General features: G+C 36.7%; 1 protein-coding gene across 4 annotated transcripts; it reads right to left on the reverse strand.

Moving 5' to 3' along the window:
- Positions 1-185: 185 nt before the first annotated feature.
- paqr4b (progestin and adipoQ receptor family member IVb) lies at positions 186-19,911 on the reverse strand. 4 transcript variants are annotated; one of them, XM_052610798.1, is made up of 12 exons: positions 19,814-19,911; positions 15,453-16,113; positions 15,192-15,347; positions 14,923-15,080; positions 14,670-14,767; positions 9,850-14,352; positions 9,490-9,540; positions 9,068-9,121; positions 8,315-8,429; positions 8,107-8,175; positions 5,026-5,241; positions 186-1,904 (listed from the first exon to the last, which is right to left on the reverse strand). In XM_052610798.1, exons 9-12 carry the CDS (start codon positions 8,340-8,342, stop codon positions 1,471-1,473), a joined length of 747 nt encoding a protein of 248 aa, XP_052466758.1. In that variant the 5' UTR covers positions 8,343-8,429; positions 9,068-9,121; positions 9,490-9,540; positions 9,850-14,352; positions 14,670-14,767; positions 14,923-15,080; positions 15,192-15,347; positions 15,453-16,113; positions 19,814-19,911; the 3' UTR covers positions 186-1,470. The 4 variants fall into 4 exon arrangements, with proteins under 4 accessions (XP_052466758.1, XP_052466757.1, XP_052466756.1 ...); XM_052610797.1 differs by having other exon boundaries at positions 8,315-8,911; XM_052610796.1 differs by lacking the exon at positions 9,068-9,121.
- Positions 19,912-19,954: the final 43 nt, after the last annotated feature.

Below are 19,954 nucleotides of genomic sequence, written 5' to 3' on the forward strand. Positions count from 1 at the left end.
ATTCCAAATCTTACACTACTAAGTGGCATACTTGATGTGGTGTACTGAAATAAACCAGCAGACAACGGAACAGAGTGCTATTTAAAAAAAAAAGTGATTAAACGCACATCTAAAACGATAACTCTTAATCTATAACTAGCTAATTGAGGCATAATCATAATGGAATAGCTGTTATCAGTACCAAGTTTATGAAACGGAAGCTTATTTTTATTACAAAAATATATATACCCAAGTAAGTTATATTTACACAAGACAAAATCTTGAATCAAAAACTAGCTAAGTTACATCACACTGTCATGGCAGTAGCTCTGATCTCAATGCACACATTACCATGCAAAAGTTTATATAAGACCTTTCTCACAATTTTTTTTCTTTTGTATAATTTATACACGTAGTTGCAGTTTCGCTACAGCAGAAGGCTAATAGCACAGACAGTGGCCACAGAAATTGTGCCCACAGTATACTTTAAAAGGCTGTGCATTTGAGTAATTTTTTATGATAACCATAAATTAACACACACACAAAAATAAAAATAAAATCTTGAAGTCCAACTGAGTACCTGACTTCAAAATTTTGTACTTCTCCATGAAGGTTTTAAGTTTAAAGCACATTTTTACATTTTATGCACATGCCATAAGGGTCAATTTAACCGTCAGCCTCTGGTGCAAGTTGTCAGATTTTAGTGCTGAAAATTGAAAATATGAGTGCATACACTCAAATGTATTCTTATTTCCCCACATGAGCCAAGATGGTATAGTTCAGTGTCTTACAGAGAAAGACGTTGAAAGACCTTCAAATCCAACTTGTTTAATTCAAGTAAAATTTTATATTGATATAAGTTTCATTTCTGACATATGTAGCACCATGTAAACAGAAAGCATCATATTTGTCAACAGTAGTGCTATCCAGAATACAATCATCTAAATCTGATTTCCAAAACTTAGAAGGATAAGGATATGCAATATTTCACATTTCATTATTCAATATTCAATATTTTGACAACTTCACCAGAAAAAGCTTTTAAGAAACAAGAATTGTACTCTTTTTTTTTTATAAAGAGCTTCACTTTTTTCGCGATTTGCACTATGGTATTCTGTGTTTCTCAATTCTAAAATGGGTTTACTTCTGTTCTAATATGGCAGCAGGGAAATAATGTACAGGGCAAATTACCATATGATTGTGCATGCATAAAATAGTAAAATATTAGACTATCAACCAAAGGTAAAATACTCTTTCCCTGTCTTTTTATGTTGACATACAGTACAAGGTTGTGTGCCATTAACATCTGTAGTGCAACTTCATGTCACCTTGTAGCTGTAAATATGTATTTTAAAGAAAGTGCCATGGCATAAACAACTGATATCACCATTTAAAATATTAACATCACACTTTGGGTTTTACAGTAATTTCCCTGCAGTTCTTTAAATATCATAATAAATTATCAGGTATTGTTTTTTTGTTTTTGTATTTTTATTCACCAGGACAGTGATATCCCTTTAACCATGTTAAATCCTCCAGCATGCCCCAATGCAAGTACACAATGGAGAGGACGACCATGATGTGCATAATCTGGTGACTATTAAACCAGTAGTCAAAGCGTCCAGGACTGAAGCGCTCTGGAAGGCGGGAAATATTGACTAGTCCTCCAAGCAATGCAAGAGTATCCATGGTGAGGTAGAGGCGAAGGGATGTGGGGCTTCCTCTGCCTGCACCCGTCAGACGCAACATAAAGAGAACCAGCCGGAAGATCGCCTGCCAGGCGAAAGATTGCAGGCGGTGCACATTACTCTGAGCAGAGACAGCACAGTGAACACCGTAGCCAGAGAGCAGGAGATATGCCAACATCGCCACACGCCGTGATGATGGGTAACACAACAAAGTTATGTGAATGATTGGCAGAGCACCTACAAAACAAAAAGTACAGGGAATTCATTGAATAAAAGCTCTTGAAGGAATCAACAATCACTGTCCCCTACTGAGAGAAAGTATAAGAAAACAAATCTGATAAAACCAACCTAAGCTGCTTGGCTGGTCTGGTTTTAGCTGGTTGGTCAGCTAGTCTCCCAACAAGAAGTGGTCAAAAGCTCTTCTGAAACCTGCTAAAACCAATCAACCAGCTTAGGCTAGGTTTTTTTTTTTTTTTTTTTTTTGCAGCAGCAGCAGCAGGGTCGATGCCGTGAGAATGCAATTTCAGCTAAGGTCAACCTACTCTTGGAATGCTATTTCGAGGCCCCCTTTAGAAATACAAATGCCCCAATAAGTGTAATAGCTCCCACATTAAGATTTCATTTGAAACTTGCTACAAAACAGTGGCAATTGTAGTAATAAATGATGATGTGTATTTTGAAATCAAAATTTAGTTGGTGCATAGCAGTGGTGATCTACTTCAATGCTGTGGCTTCAATTTCCCAAATGCTCACTATTCCTATGTGGCATTAACCAAATGGAAAAGGGACTGATTTCAGAAGAAGCTTTAATGTATTTTTTATTATGTAAGCACTTATTCTAGAGAGCAGGTGACTGCAGAAAGTCTTCTATAGCTTATAGATAACAATAAGGCTAACATACTTTTACTAAAATGCCAGAAATTATATTTATTTAAATAAGAAGGCTGTGATTTACATTTAGCAGATGCTTTTATCCAAAACAGCTTACATTACATAGCAATCATAGCACACATTTGATTGGTTCTTGCTTTCCCTGAGAATCGAACACATGGCCTTAGTGTTAAGAGCGTCATGCTCTATGCTGTTTGAGCTGAAGAAAGTTATTTTATGATTCTCCCATCATTGAACAAAAATAGAAAATGAAAATGTAACTCCTTTACTGGGTACATTCATGCAATACTATGAATGAGAAAATGTGTTTAAAATCTACAGCGTACTGTAAAACTGCATTATACTGTTTCATCTCTACTTGTGGCATATAGGGGAGAGCAGGGTGATTTGAGCCTGTGGGGAAGTTGAGCCACCCCTTGTTTCAAGACAACTTTAAGCAAAATCGGTGATATGAACACAAATATTTGAATATTTATGCATTTTACTCAGCATGTGATAGAGAGAGGCCATGGAACATTTTGTAACTACATTTAGGTTAAAAAAACTTTTTTGCTTTTCAATGTGATTTTGGTATTTTTAAGGACTTGTGCTTGTTGTGTCTGAACAATTAAAAAAGAAAAAAAGAAAAAAAAGGCAAATCACGTGTTTGTGCTTATAACATGAGGCTATAATGTTAGCTCTAAACTGCAGGATGATACAAGTTAAAATTGTAGGAGTGTGTTAATTTGAGCCAAATGTCCTTGGGTAAGTTGAGCCAGTGGCCCACCCCTTTTTATGATTATAAAGTAGCCTATTATTTTACTGTAATTATATGTAATTCATTTTACACCAAACAGGATTTCATTTTGTTCTTTGAAGTGAACTTGATGTTGTTCTGTACATTTTAAATACGCCTTTTTTATGAAAATTGGCCACTGAACTTTTTATTAAATTATATTTCCCTGCAACATTTATAAGTGGGATGTTGAGCACTATTATCCAATTTCTGTAAGGTCAGTTTTTTTTTTTTTTTGACATTTTGTTCAGAATTTGTTTAATAATTTAAAAACGCCTTCAGGCTTGTGAACTATCTTTGAATAAAACTTTTAAGAAGTCATCCATCCATCCATCCATTCTGTTATCCAAACCTATTATGTCCTTTTCAGTGCCAGTTCATCACAACGCGTACACATAGATTTTAACTAATTTCTATTGAATTTCTCTTCCTTTGATACAGCATGAGGTGAAAATATCATAATATTCAACATAATTAGTGGCATGGTTTAATTCCATGTGGCTCAACAGTGGCATGGTTTAATTCCATGCAGCTCAACTTACCCTCTCCATACGCTCAATTAATCCCAAGCAAAGAGACCACCGTTTTTTTTTTTTTTTTTTCTGGAAAGCCATATTTTGAAAGCAGTTTATTTTATTTTAGATTCAAATTATTCCCAAGGATGCACTACATCCTGAAATATATGAACATATTTAAGTTAGACCCATTAATGTCATGTGCTCGCTTTAAACACACCAAGTAAAAACTGTTTTTTTTATTTTATTATATATGTTTTTTTTAAATCAAGGTTATAGAGGTACTTAAAATAGACATAAATAATGTGTTAAAGTTGACATGAAAAAAAAAAAAAAACGGGAACCTTTTATGCATTTTGCCTGTACACAACAACAGTGTTCTGGGGACTGAAAATGCATATTTTTGTAAACCCCAAATTGGGGAATCTTTGAAAACAGTGACGTCATGCGTGTACACAGTATGTGTTATGCGTGTAAATTTTAAAACAAACACAAACAAACATACACAACAATGGCAGAGTATATATAACTGTTGTTGCTGCTTAAGAGTTTGCTAACACTTCTTCAGCAAAGTGTGGATTTACGTCACCAATATTACAACCATGATGATTATATGTTGCACCATATGCAACATATAATCATCAATTTCTTACAGGTACCTTTACTAACAATGCAATTCAATTCAAGTTTATTTGTAAAGTGCTTTTTAACTATACAAATGTTTGCAGAGCAACTTTACAGAAAATGAAGTCTCTACAATATTTAGTAGTAGCTTATCAGTGGTGACGGCAATATGTACATATGGCATAAATGTAGGGAAAAATTAATTAAAGATGTAATCAAACAAATTTTATATAACAAAATTTGGTAGTTACACATGTTGTTTCAGGGTTGACAAGGTGACAGCACCTACCACTGTCCTAGCATGAGTAAAATACAGCATTTTTGGCCGTTTTCGAGGATGTGTGTAAACGCAAATCATTTTGAAACGTTGTCATGTATACTTGAAACTTTTTTTTTTAAACGCAAGGGAAAAACTTTTCCGTCTTTGACTATGTTGTTGATGTGTAAACATAGCCTAAATGCATGTTATTAACATGCGAGTATTTGTATTTTTAATACTTTATGCAGTGTATATACCAGGAATCTCTGTATAGTCCTACATTTGAAAGCTTACCAAGAGTGTTGACGAGACAGACACCAAACATGTCAAAGCACAGCAGTGTGTCATAAATAGGTGCTCCACCCTCATGGTTCATGAAGAGATGGTAGAAGACTGAACAAACGGTGGGAGAGAGACAAGCCAAATAATGAACCACTCCTATCCACCACTCGACTTCAGCCCATGGGATACTCAAAGGCAAAAACAGCAAAAAACAGATGAAGGGGATACCTGATGGACGAAACACCAAGAAAAGAATGTGTTAGAATATAAGGCTGGTTTAATTTGAGTGAAATTAATTATTATGATAGAGTTGATGCAATGATCAAGCCAAATGTGTTCACAAACATTCTTAATATTAGCGTTTTCAACCAAACGTCCCCTGTAAATTGGAGACATAAAGATTATGGAATAGTACAAATTTCTTGATAATATTCCAGTAATATCCTGTGCTTTTTAAAATCAAGTACCTATCCATGAAGTCTGCATATAAACACATACACGTGTTACTGTGATAGGATGCCACACAGTGATACAGTGATAGGAGCACAAAGCAAGTTCCATAAAGACATGGTAGGATGAGTTTGGCGTGAAAGAATTTGACTGGCCTGCATAGGGCCCTGACCTCAACCCCATGAAAACTATTTGGGATGAAATGGAAAGGAAGATTGCAAGCCAGACCTTCTTGTCCAGCGTCTGACCTCATAAAAACTAAATCTCGTAGAAAGCCTTCCCAGAAGAGTAGAAGTTATAGTTGCAAGGAGGAGACCAAATGTATATTAATGTCTCCATATTTAAAATACAATATCATTAAAGTCCCTGCCGTTGTAATGGTCAGGTATCTCAATACCTTTTTCCATGTAGTATATTTGATGTATCAGACTTTTATGGATGGAAAATATGGAGCTCCAGGAGAGAAAAAAATCAAATAAAATAAATTAATATATATATATATATATATATATATATATATATATATATATATATATATATATATATATATATATATATATATATATATATTTTTTTTTTTTTTTTTTTTTTGGAGCAGTTGCTGATATTTATAAGACAAAAATATGCATTTGATTTGCAAAGATTTCACAGCAAAAAGTCACGTCACTGAAAGGAAATCTTAGAATTATACTAAAATGCCTTTTACATGCTAAAAAATTATCAATCAGATGGTATAAGGCATGTAGTAGATTTTTAACAAAATCAGATTTTTTTTTTTTTATCAAATATGATAGTATGCTTTAGGGTTAACATTAGACATACATGAAAATGTATTCTAAAATTACAAAGAAAATCTATAAAAAATTTCCAAGAACTTCCAAAATATTTGCCTCCAGAATATTTACTGCACGTTTACCAATCACATCAATTACACAGCATAGCTTCCAAGACAGCAAATCCCTGACTAGGATTAGATCTAATCTGATGTAATGCTATTTACACACCCTTCCGTATAGTGTCACTTGGGTGAATGGTGGAGAAAGTAAACCTAAATTACATATTCAGAGGGTTCCCCTTCTCTTTAAGAGGGCCACTGGATTTCCCCACCTTGTTTCAATAACTTTCACATTATTAGTATTATAATGCATGCATTTTATACATTTTTACATTTTCAAAATTCATTTACAGCTCTGTTACTTTACAGCAGTTGATATGTTAAACAAATTCCAGAAGTTACAATGCAAATTATGAAGGACATTTTTCATACCATGTGTATAGATGTTCCCAAATTCATTGTGCAGATATAACAAACTTCGCAGACAGTCTCTGTAAGTGGATGTAGGCCGGTATCCTGTCAGGACATACTTGTTGAACTGAAGATGTGGCGGTGAATTCTTAAAATCCAGAAGTTTTGGCCCAGTAAAAAAATCCATGGCATAAAAAGTAAAATATGCTCAGGTGTCCTTGACCACCTTCCCCTGGGAGGAAAATCTGTATCTCTTCAAATGTTTTACATTAAGCTATACATACATAGTTTTTAAGAACATTCTAGCTAGTGATTGCAAAAGTTGTAACTTCCTGGCACCAGATACCCATTGTCTCGGAAGTACTCGGGTGTAGAACTGCAGCAACTAGTTGCTTGCAAAGAAGATGTGGGCCAATTTACTGCTACTTAGTGTCTTAGCCAATCAGCAGGCAGCAGTCAGACTCAGCAGAGGTCAGCTCATGGAAGATTACAGTTCCTTAAGTACAAACGCTAGCAGACTTCGACACATGCTTTCTTGGTATTTATTTCCAAAGAATTCATTCAATTTGTATTTGCCTTCCTTTTCTGTAAAAAATAAATAAAAAAATAAATAAAAAGCCAACGTTTATTGTACAAAGTTTCGTATTTTATGCCAAATTTAAATTTTTAGGTTATTTTTGTTTGTTTTATTTTGATAGAAAATGCAATATGCATTAAGCTGTGCATTTAAGTATTAAATGTCAGTGATTGTGGTAAATAATTGATATTCAAATCGTTACATATTTATAATAATGAGAATAAGAAAATATTCTAAAAATGAATATAGTTCAATAGTTATTAGTTGCCAGTCAACATAATGTGTAATCACAAGTGAGCATCTTATGATCATCGCTGACCCTCTGTTTTTGTTAAAATATTATAATTCACGTTAGGTGGTTATTTGACTTTAATGTACACCAGATGTGATTGTCCTGCTTATACCATGATCACTTGCCAGCATAGATCAAAACTGCAAAAATGTACTGAACAGATAAAAATAAAGGTAATTTTTGTTATTTATGGAAGCTTATTTCTGGCATGGAATTAAATTAAATGAAAACTGTTTCATCTAACAATTCTGAATATTTTCCCTTCAATTCAGAGTTTATATCTCACAATTCTGACTTTTTTCTCTCAGAATTTTATTTTTACTAGATCTCACATGGATTTTTATGGTTACATTTATTTTACAATAAATCATTTAGCAAACACCTTTATCCAAAGCAACTTACAAATGAGGACAATAGAAGCATATTGTATTTACATATGTGATTCTGTCAGATGCGAGTTAAAACTAACTTGATGGAGACTAAATGGAGATACACATAACTGAAAGAGCATATACAAACATGACTAACCAAATTGGTCAATTGGTTTCTGTCCATCAATCTCAGGACCTTGTTGCAAGGCCTCCAGGCTTCTGTTTTCTGTTTAAATGAGAAAAAAAGGATGAAATGATGAGTTTGAATTCAAATGATCCATATTTTTCTTAATTAAATTTTAAATTGGAGTTATAGGAAGTATAGTTGATTATGGTTGTGAATAAGTTAAATGCTATTAGGTTACCAGGATTTGCTGTGGATGGATTCTTCATTTGCGGCAAAGCTGGGTCGGACTGAATCTTGGTTTATTGCTTCTCTGGAGTTATTTGAGGAACAGCTGCATTTGGCACCAGAGGCACCTGTGCAGAAATACTGACTTGTAGCATAACTGGTTGTGGTGCCACTAGAGTTACCGGTAACAGGACTTGTTCGAGCTCTAGTGCAACTGTTTGTGATGTTAGAGGAGAATTTGTCTGAGAACTGAGAGCTGATTCTGGTGCAGGCACTGCTTGAGGGACTTCTTTTGCAACTGGTTTTGAAGCTTTGTTTTGTGGAATTACAGATATGGATAGTTTATAAGCTTTATTAGGTTTATAAAAACCTGGACCTTGCATAAATGGCTTTGGAGCAGGCAGAGGTGCCATAAAGTTAGGGGTTTTGCCCTGTTGAAGTGGTGCATTAAGATTTTGTCCTTTTGTTTGTTGCAGAACTGGTGGTAGTTCAGGAAGTAATCCTGTATTTGGCTCACATTAAGCCACAGTGCTTCATGGCTTAAAATCTCCCCTTTAGGTCCATTTCTTCTAGAAACACCCTCTTTTCCAGTTGATAACAGGCATATATCCTAGAAGCCAAACCAATTTTACTAAAAAACTTACAATGCCCAAAATGACCCTCGCATTCAGAGAGAGATGTATTTCTGAAAGGCGAATTATAAAACTACATCTATTCATGTCATGTGGAATTAAAATTAAAATTACTTTTGATAATTATGATATACCTGAATTGGCTGCTTCATAAGGTCCTTCTAACATATGTCCAGGAACACAATAACCTGTACATCATAAGAGTATAGATATGACTATGTGTAGGTTTTACATCAGATGATGTAGAGTTCAATTGTTTAAAACTGGACCTAAAACAGCTACCCAAATGAATGGTAAAATTCTGTACACACTGAAAATTGTAGAATATTAAAAATCACAATAAATACAAGATATGTGTACATATACTCAGTGTTTTACCACTAATGAACAACTCCACCAATAATATGGGTCATTAATCTAAATGTGGCTACAATACAATTGGAGTACTAGAAAAAAAAAATCTAATCACATGCAATCAAAGTTGCAATCAAACATTTTTATATATAAATTATATATGATGTTTTATAACAGTAATAATAACATGCATCACATTTACCATGAGGCTTGGCTCCTTGTCCATTTCTGGGCCCAGCTTTAGCATCATATCCTTTAAAGCAGACCCAACATGCACACATTCAAATAATATAGAAATTTAAAACAATGGAAAAATAAACACACATCATACATATTACACACATATGTGGTCCCTTGGTTCCACCACTAGAATACCCTATATTTTGAAGAGAACCACCTAATTAAAAAAAAAAAAAAAAAAAAAAAAAACATTTGGATCTGTGTATCTTTAGAAACTTTAGACCCCTTGCCCATTTGAGAGTCCAGCTTTAGCAGCATATCATTTGAAGCAGACCCAACACACAAGGGATTCAAATTATATGGAAAATAAGACCAAGTTTACCTGCTTAAGGTCCCTTGGTTCCACCACAGGGATATCCCATACCTTGAAAAGAGCTTAGGAAAAATACTTAAGACCAGTATAATATTCAGTTCTTTTTTGAATTAATTATTAAAGGCACTGCAGAATCAAAGTAATATATAAATAAGGTGGTGACATCCATTTCATGACCTTTTTTAGGCTGCCTTGCTGCACCTCCATTAGCAAATCCTCCATATCCTGAACACAGCCAAACCCAAATCAGTTTAGACGTGCCCCAGTCACTTCATTTTATAATACAGACCTTAAGTGCTTTACTCCTAATAAACAAATCCTCCACCAATAATACAGATATTGATCTAAATAGGGCTACACTACAGTTAAAGGTGCATTATGTAATATTGACAGCTATCAGTTGAAATGAGTAAAGTAGTGAAAGTGACGTGACATTCAGCCAAGTATGGTGACCCATACTCAGAATTTGTGCTCTGCATTTAACCCATCCGAAATGCACACACATACACACACACACACACACACACACACACACACTGTGAGCACAGGGCAGCCATTTATGCTGCGGCGCCCGGGGAGCAGTTGGGGGTTCGATGCCTTGCTCAAGGGCACCCAAGTCGTGGTATTGAAGGTGGAGAGATAACTGTACATGCACTCCCCCCACCCACAATTCCGTCCGGCCCGAGACTAGAACTCACAACCCTTTGATTGGGAGTCCCACCCTCTAACCATTAGGCCATTAGTAATTAATCACATGCTGTTTAGCATAAGACTTGGCTCCTTGCCCATTTTCCCAGCTTTAGTGCCATATTCTTTGAAGACCCAACACACATAGGATTCAAATGATATGGAAAAATAAGATAAAGGAAAAAGTAATACCATACTTATAAAATGCAAACAAAAAGTTTGTCCCTTGGTTCCACCACTGGGACACCCCATATTTTGGAGAGCGCCACCTAAAATTCTGGATGCACTTGGCCAAAAACCGAAACCAAAAAAACGTGATTGTAAAACTTTTAAAATTTAACTTAATTTTAATGATGAAAAACACAAGCCAATAAAGTTACACAAAACTGGACAGAATTTATATTAATATGGAAACACTTTACAATCCTTCATGAATTATATGTTTCGGGATATGCTCAACAGAGGAGTAATCGTGTACATCGATGACATTCTGGAATACTCAAATTCCCTTGAGGAACACATTCGTCAGGTCAGAGCGGTGTTACAACGCCTAATTCAGTACCAACTCTATGCGAAGGCTGAGAAATGTGAGTTTCATCAAACAAGCACCACTTTCTTGGGGAATGTGATCAGCAAGGAGGGGGTAGCAATGGATGAGAGAAAGGTAAAGGCAGTCCTGGAATGGCCGCTTCCTCTGACGGTCAAAGAGTTGCAACGCTTCCTAGGATTCACAAACTTCTACCGGCGATTCATTAGAGACTTTAGTTCTATCGCCGTTCCTCTGAACGCCATGACTAAACATCAATCCACCAAATTAACCTGGTCCTCGGTATCGCAACAGGCCTTCGATACACTACACTAAGGACTCTGTTCACTTCAGCGCCCATCCTCTGACATCCGGATCCAGGCCATCCATTCATTGTCGAGGTCGACGCTTCTAACACCGGGGTAGGCGCCATACTTTCTCAACGCCATGGATCACCAGCGAAGTTATATCCCTGTGCTTTCTTTTCTCGCAAATTAACGGCAGCAGAACGGAATTACGATGTGGGCAATCGTGAACTTCTGGCCATGAAATTAGCACTAGAGGAATGGCGCCACTGGCTGGAGGGAGCATCACACCCATTTGTAGTTTTCACCGACCACAAGAATCTCGAATATCTCCGCTTGGCCAAACGACTAAACCCCAGACAAGCAAGGTGGGCATTATTCTTCACAAGATTTCAGTTTACTGTGACGTATAGACCTGGTTCAAAAAATACCAAGGCCGATGCCCTCTCTCGTCAAACTGAAGAAATGGGCTGCTCAATCGTCAATGAGACTATTCTTCCCACGAAACTTCTCATTGCCCCTGTGCAGTGGGACATCATGTCTGAAATAAACAACCTGAATATTCAGAACCCGCCCCCTTCCTGAATGTCCCGCTAATCTCACCTATGTTCCAGAATCCCTACGAGAACACCTGTTAACCCAGGTACATGTGTAAACCAGTTCAGGACACCCCGGAATCACTGCCACAGCGCATCTGCTCAAGAACCAATTCTGGTGGCCCACTCTTCTAATTGATACCACCAAATTCGTCCAAAACTGCACCATCTGCAGCACGTCTAAAACCCCCAGACAACTACCAGCAGGACTGTTACAACCACTGCCCACACCACAACGCCCATGGTCTCACATCGCCATCGACTTCATCACTGAGGAGTTTCATCAGACGCATCCGGAAAAACCGGCCCCTCGACCTCGTGGTAGACCCCGGCGTCGGTTGCTTCCTCGCGTCAGGAGCTATATTCTTTCTTTTTCTTTTTTATTCTAGCCGTTTTCTTTTTATTTATTATATTATTTAAAATCCCATGCTACTTGTACTGTGTTAACCTAACTGAGACTTGTTATAGCACTTATATATCATTGCTTCCACTGTCTTCATCTGTAAGTCGCTTTGGATAAAAGCGTCTGCTAAATGAATAAATGTAAATCAATAGAGATCAGTACAGTGTCCAACACCATTGTGGTATTCATGAATTTGCTCAAGTCAAAATGTGCCCTTAAGAAATTGCTTTTAAAAATGCTAAAAGCTCTCAAGGCCATGCTATATCATGAATAAAACAAATCAAAATATGTCCAAAACAAAACAGGGTCTCACATCTTTTAGTCATCAATCTAGATTAAAGTCAGTTCCTTTTTTTTTTTTTTACATTTTAATTTGCATGTGCTCTGCAATAGTGACAAATACATATTACATATGACGCACAATAGATCACCTTTAAAATATACCTTGAAAGGGAAAAAAAAACAAAACCTTACAATTAGCCAAATTAAAACTTTAGTATAAACCATGGGTGTTCAATCCTGTTCCTGGAGGGTGGGTGTCCTGCAAAGTTTAGCTCTTTGAATTAAACACACCTGAACCAGCTAATCATGGCCTTAATAGGTAAAATTGAGACTTTCAGGCAAGTGTAAGCAAGTTGGAGCTAAACTTTCCAGAACACCGGCCTTCCAGTACTGAGTTTGGACATCCCTGGTATAAACTTTTAGGCCCAGTTTACACAGAGATATGCTTAGCTGTATATGTATAAAATAAATACAAAAATCTGAGTTTCTTCCAGACGGATCCAGTTTTTTGGGGGCCGAAACCGCAAGTTTTTTTTTTTTATTGGGTTCCAGAGTGGATAAATCTGAAAACGATTCCCTTGCATTTTTGGTGTACAGCCAATCCGTATATTTTGTGAAACAATGATGTCATCACCCCACGTCTAAACCCTAGTCAGACACCACTACATCACTTACAGTAACAGCAACAGCGGACTTCATGCTTGTGTTCATGCTGCAGAAGCTACAGAGTCTATTAGCTTTTCTAAAAATAATATATATATTACTAAAGCAAAGATGTTTGTATACAGCGCACAAGGTTTATGCACATGCAACTGTTACCTGTTTTTAGTGCATCTCTTTGACAGAATTAAAGCGACAAACTGGTTTGGCATTTATACTATATCATTTTGAATCAATTTCAGTGGTTTTGTGTCAACAGAATTTTCTTTTAGAACGAGGAAAAATATCAGATAGGAAAACATGGCTTCAACAACAGCGGTTCTCAATCTGGATACACCGATAAAAAATCTGATAACATTAGATTTTACTGTTTTCCACCACACTAACCATGTGTTTTAGTACTTTCTGCAAAGAGCCACAGCAAGTTATTTTTTGGGACACTACACAAAGTTGTCTTTAATAACTGCTGAAAGTTCGAAAATAGTTCTCAGTTAACCCCTTCTAAAACTATTACAAACATGACAACATGTACAAAAGTATGAGGAACAATTTATATGGATCCCATACCTGCAGAGAGTTGGCTGCTTCAGTAAATTGCATGTAGATTTAAAATGTTTTGATTTTCTTGTGTCTTTTCTAGTCTCATTTTAGAATGGTGAGAGCCGCTGAGTTCAGTGTGAGTTTCATGGCAAAAAATAAGTTGGAATATGATGATGCAGCATTGAAAGGTTCTAGCACTTTGCAAAATTAAAATCTTCATCAGTTCATTTGAATTTGAATCTGGTTCAGGCGTGTTTAATTATGGTTGGAGCTAAACTCTGCAGGACAATAGCCCTCCATGAACATGTTTGGACACCCCTGTCCTAAGAGATATGCCAAGTGCAGAGTACTGAGTGCAGTGTTTGTACTCACTCCAAGTTGTTCTTTAGTTGGTGCACAGTCCGTTTGTCCAGATATCAACAGAACAGTGTTAGCAGGTTGGAGGGCAGAAGAAGTGGCTCAGCAGGCGTTGTCTGGGATAGCTGCCGGGCCACATGGAATACTGTTTCCGTCCTGGATGGGACATTTCAACAAGCCATTTTAACATGCCATTTAAAAAAAAAAAAAAAAAAAAGATTGTTGCCATTCACTGAACACAAATTTCAAACATTCATAATATATTTGAAAAATATGAAACGCTATAAGAAGAAATCTTAAATATTACTGGTTCTTGTATACAACAAACAGAACAATATCTACAGAATTCTAGATGTTCAATTACTTGAACTGGGCTTAAACTTGGATCTGTATGGAAAAACTGCCAAATATCTTTCAGAGAGTGATGTTTCAGTAGTTATTACAAATAATTTAAGGGCAAGCACAAACAATACCAGGCCTCAAAATCTCCAATGCTGGGCTCCATGGGAAAGTCAGAAGATAAAATCCTTTCGCCCTGTGAGAGCAGAGCATACAACAGCGACAGACCAAACTGCAAACAAAAAGTTAATTTCAGATAGCAATACCACCACTAGGCAACCCTGAGATTTAAAGCTGTTGAACATCAAATATCATCTAACAGGGATCATACTAAACTACACATAAAAATGACAAACTTAATTAAAAAACAACTCTGTAAAAGCTGACCTTATTTTGACAGGCCAATGTTAAATGTGTGTCTTTCGAGTCAGGCAGTGATGTGGTGAACTCTTTGAGAATTTGGATTAGCTGACTGAATGCAAGTCGATCAATCACAACACGGAGAGATGGATACCGAACAGGCAGAGTCTGAGAAGAGGTTAAAGCTTGAGGATCACAAAAAAAAAATAATAATAATTATATATATATATATATATATATATATATATATATATATATATATATATATATATAAAACAATATTACATGTTCCACACCTCATCTGCATCTCTGCTCATCAATAATGGAAGGTGTTTGGTCACTACACCCAGGATATGCAGAGATGTATCATGTGACAGGAAGGAGGGTCTGGCAAGCATCCTCTTTAATTCACAGAAAGCCAGTGAGCTGGGACCCATATTCCCAGATCATGTCTGATAAAGAGAAGGAATGGATAATCAGGCTGCAGATGATCCAGCTACAGAGTGAAAATCCACATCAGTGGACATCAGTGAGGTAAACCTTTAGGCTCGATCGACCTTTCACAGTCTTCACAACAGCTGGGTCCTCAAACAGCTGCCCTCGAGCTGCTCTTCCTCTCTGAGACCAGCCTGTAGGAGTGTGGGGCCAGACACGAGATCCTGGTCTGGAGGGTGAATAGGAACTGTGAGGGGAAGGTGATCTGGGAGGTGGAAGTGGTGAAGATCGTGGAGTTGGGGAGTTATCACTAAACAGCAGGAGGAGATCCATAGGGTCAGCATCTGGATTTTCACCACTCGTGGCATCATCTGGGTTCATTTATTTGCATAGTGACATTAGAGAGTCAGTTTAAAAAAAATTGTAGTGATAATGCTTAAAGAGATTAAAATCAATCTAACAAATTTTCATCTCTACCCATCCCAGAAAAATAAATACATGGGAGAATTTCAGCTTCAGACATTTAGCTTATATTTTAAACACATTATATGTTGGATTCCAGTCACAGTTTGTGCATGATATCCAATTCCTGTAGGTTTACAGATTTTATAATATAACAATACCCAAGCCAAATGTCTCCTCATTGAAGAGGTCAATCTCCTCATCCTCTTCAGCCATTGCCTGCAATAGTCCACATTCATCATCCTCCTCTTCTCCTTTGTCGCTCCACTGATCCCCATTCTCTGGCCAGCTGGCATCAGGAACAGATTCCCCAGTTTTCTCCTGAACACAGAAAGAGAAACAATATGTATTATAAAATATTGCTAACAATAACCATAAAGTTTGTGTAAATACATCAGGACATGATATACTCCAAATTCAGCTTTTAAAAGATATAGTAAATTAAAATCTTTAATATAAAAAAAAACTAAAAAACTTTAATATCCGTATTAAATTTAATCATCCTTTATCTGAGCCTTATTACTCCCATTTAATTACCATGCATATAATCGTGTAGTATTAAATGATTTCAAGTTTGTTTTTGTAATATAGAAATAGATGTTAGCACAAATGTAACATTTAAAGGGGGGGTGAAATACTCGTTTTCACTCAATATCCTGTTAATCTTGAGTACCTATAGAGTAGTACTGCATCCTTCATAACTCCAAAAAGTCTTTAGTTTTATAATATTCATAAGAGAAAGATAGTCTGTACCGATTTTTCCCGGAAAAACATGACCGGCTGTAGGCGTGACGTGTGGGCGGAGCTAAAGAATCACGAGCGCCAGTAGGCTTTTGCGTTGAGAGCATGTGGAAACTGTGACATTACCGTGAGGGAAAAACCATCATCCAAAACAAACCATGGCTTACAGTCAGATTCAGCCGTTTATTTATGATCCAGAATCAGATCCCGAGGCTGAAACTGAACGAGAGCAGCAGCAGCAACGACTTGCTCCGAGTGGGGCTCGAACCAGGGTCTCCGATGGGAGGGGACGCACTAACAAGGAGGCAGAGATATTTGAAGCAGTTTTACTCACCGCCTGCGGTTCCAACACACGATCGTGACCCTTTTTCGTTGGGATTGCATCATCCTTAAGAAATAAACGATACGCAAATCCGTCGTCAAACTGGGCCTTGTTTGTAAAACAAGCATCTTCGAAATGCAGGGAACAAACAAAAACACTTGTACAACTCCGTTGATGCTCTGTAAAAATAAACTTCATCCACTGGTCCCTTAATGCTGTTCTTTTTTTGGTAATCTGTGCAGGGTTGTCTTGCCCTGGCAACCAAAAACACACTTCTTTTGTGACTTTTCGCGACACTCTCGCTCTGATCAGAGAATCGCTCTGATCAGTGAAATGTCTGTGCTCAGCCTCCCTATACAGGAGCGCGCGCTCTTCCGGCAGAAGTGCCCTAGGACCCATATAAGGAAATTCCGCTCCATCTAACATCACACAGAGCCATACTCGAAAAAGACTTTCGGAAACTTGTGACAAACCGGAAGGAGTATTTTGGGAACAAAAATACTCCTTCAAACGTACAACTTAATTTTTGAAACTTTGTCCATGTTTAGCATGGGAATCCAGCTCTTTAACAGTGTAAAAAACACTGGAAAAAAGTGATTACAAATAGTGAAAAATCGCATACACTTTTATAAACATAGCCTACATATACACACTCTTATAAATACATTACTTCTAACCTAAAACTTTCACCTACTTTTTATAAGCTATAAAACTGAATACCAATGCTGTTTTTCTTGTATTGCATTCAAAGAAAGTGTTAACACTTTTCAATAAGGTTAATTTATTAACATCACCTCACTACATTAGTTAACATAAACTAAACATTTAAAGTATGTCTTAATCTCAGTTAATTTCAATATTAACACAATCGCAACGTTAACAAGTAATTAAATAAAAAAGTTGTATCTGTTATAATTAATGAAACGGAGCAAGCATCGACTGTTGTATTTTTAATCTAACTAATGTTAAGAGTAATTATCGCTTTAAACGTTTTTATTTATCGCAAGTAAATGCATTAACCCATGCTATCTAATAGGACCTTACTGTAAAGTGATAACGAAAATATTACATGAATGCGTAAACCTATGATTTAAGGCATTTGCATGGCATGGGCTTTCGTTCTTTTCGCCAATTTAAAAGGTGCCACCCATTCACAGTTTTATTGCTTCATGTACTTACGGGATATTCAGAATCACCCATTTAAATATAGTCAGTATTTTGTGAAATATTTAATTAAGCTTCCACCCTCGCTGAACGTCTACAACAACCAGTGCTGTTACAAGTGCTTATCAGTGTTTCGAAATGAACACACCTGCGCGTTTGGAGGTGGTACTTTACGCAGGGGGGGTGACCACCATATAGTTTCCAAGTTCGCTGAGACTTCGGTCTCTGCAGAGCAAAAGTGGGCGTTTATCACCTTGTGGGTGTTTTCAAACTGCTGGGTGTTTCTTAATCATGCAATTAACCCCACCCCTAAACCTAACATCACTATGACGTCAACCAATCAGGTATCATGATGTAAAAACACCCTGATTTGGTAACTCCCATTACTTTCCTGCAGATACCTATACTTGAGTTCGCTTATTTTGGGCTTTTGACCAGAATAAAGTTGTGTATTTGGGCTTGTTAGTGGCTGGCTCCCACAGGACAAAATGTATAGTCGTGTGTATGATTAGTGTGATTTTGTTTCTCTGTCTGTCAGTGCCATAGCAATCGATGCTCTTTTCGTATTGTAGGCATGTTTGCTCTGCTTTGGAAAAGGTCATTTTCCATCCACTCCTTCCTGTTTATTTTGGACACAATTTCCCCTTGGACACTTATTCCTGTTTTGGACAGTTTGTTTCATTTTCTGTTAAAAATAAAAGCCTGCCTTCTTTGAACTGATTGCTTCTTTCACTCATTTTGACATTGACAAGCGTTGTCAGACTTAGGCAGATCAACCGCCTAAAATGTTACGTTTTACACCTTTTTTCATTCTGATAACATATAGAGTTGTGAAAAAAATGTCATGCAGTTGAGCAAATCAAGAATATCCGACCGTATCTAATTATTGGGGAAGACGACTTCCTTTGCAGTGTTGCCAAGTTTCTTCAAAAGAAATAAGCGACCTCTGAAAAAAAAAAAAAAGACCAAATTGACCATCACGGCATAAATGCACTTAATTTAAAACTGATTATATTGTCCTCAAAACTCGTAAGACATGCATTCCATTTAACTTTCCCATACTACTTAAATAATTATTTCCCGGGTTAATATAAATAATGCATATTTATAATTACGCCTATGCAGTAATTCCTTTTAATTTTAGAAATGTATGTAGCATCAAAAGCTTCTTTTAATGATATAAATCAAGTTACTTAGACTGTTAAACGTCACTGCGTGTTAAGTTTAAACGCATGCTGTCACGATTAATAGCTATTGGGGTGGTGGGCAAATCACCAAATGATATGTTCCACCTAATCGGGTTCGATTCCCGCAATTCGTGCCAAGTGAAAAACAAATGAAACGTATAAAATCTGGAACGATACATTTTCTTTGAAATTTTCACACTGCTTTTGTCTGCTAGTTTTAACAATCTGCATAAAGAGTGAACAACAGTAAAAGACTCTGGTCAGCATTTAATTAATCAAATAAAACGTTATGTACAGATGCCTTATATTTAATCGTTTTAGTTAAAATAATAGATTACAATTTTTAGTTTGTAAAAGGTGCCATTATACTGTACATTTTTAGACCGTGCTACAGTTGCATTTACACCTTCTTGACCACCAGAGAACGGTGTTTACTTGTAGCCAGTGTTCGGTGATCGGTGCTTAGATGTGGTGAATCCACTGATCTAATAATATAGAATATATAGATAAGTGAGTGAATCATTTTGCTAAGAACTTGGTTTAATTGATTAGTAGTTTCTAAAAGCTTTGTTTCCCCACCAACTACCTTGCTGATCGTTGCGCGTACTTGCAGCCAAATGCGACATCTTCTTCTGACAGGGTCAGGACAGGGACAGGCCCAAATCAGAATGAGCGTCCGCGCCGCTAAGCAACGCCCATTTCCGGGTATACCCGCAGTATGAGGAATGCTGACGTCAGTGTCAGCTGT

Source organism: Carassius gibelio, chromosome A12 (assembly GCF_023724105.1).
Source record: "Carassius gibelio isolate Cgi1373 ecotype wild population from Czech Republic chromosome A12, carGib1.2-hapl.c, whole genome shotgun sequence".
NCBI classification, from domain to species: domain Eukaryota; kingdom Metazoa; phylum Chordata; class Actinopteri; order Cypriniformes; family Cyprinidae; genus Carassius; species Carassius gibelio.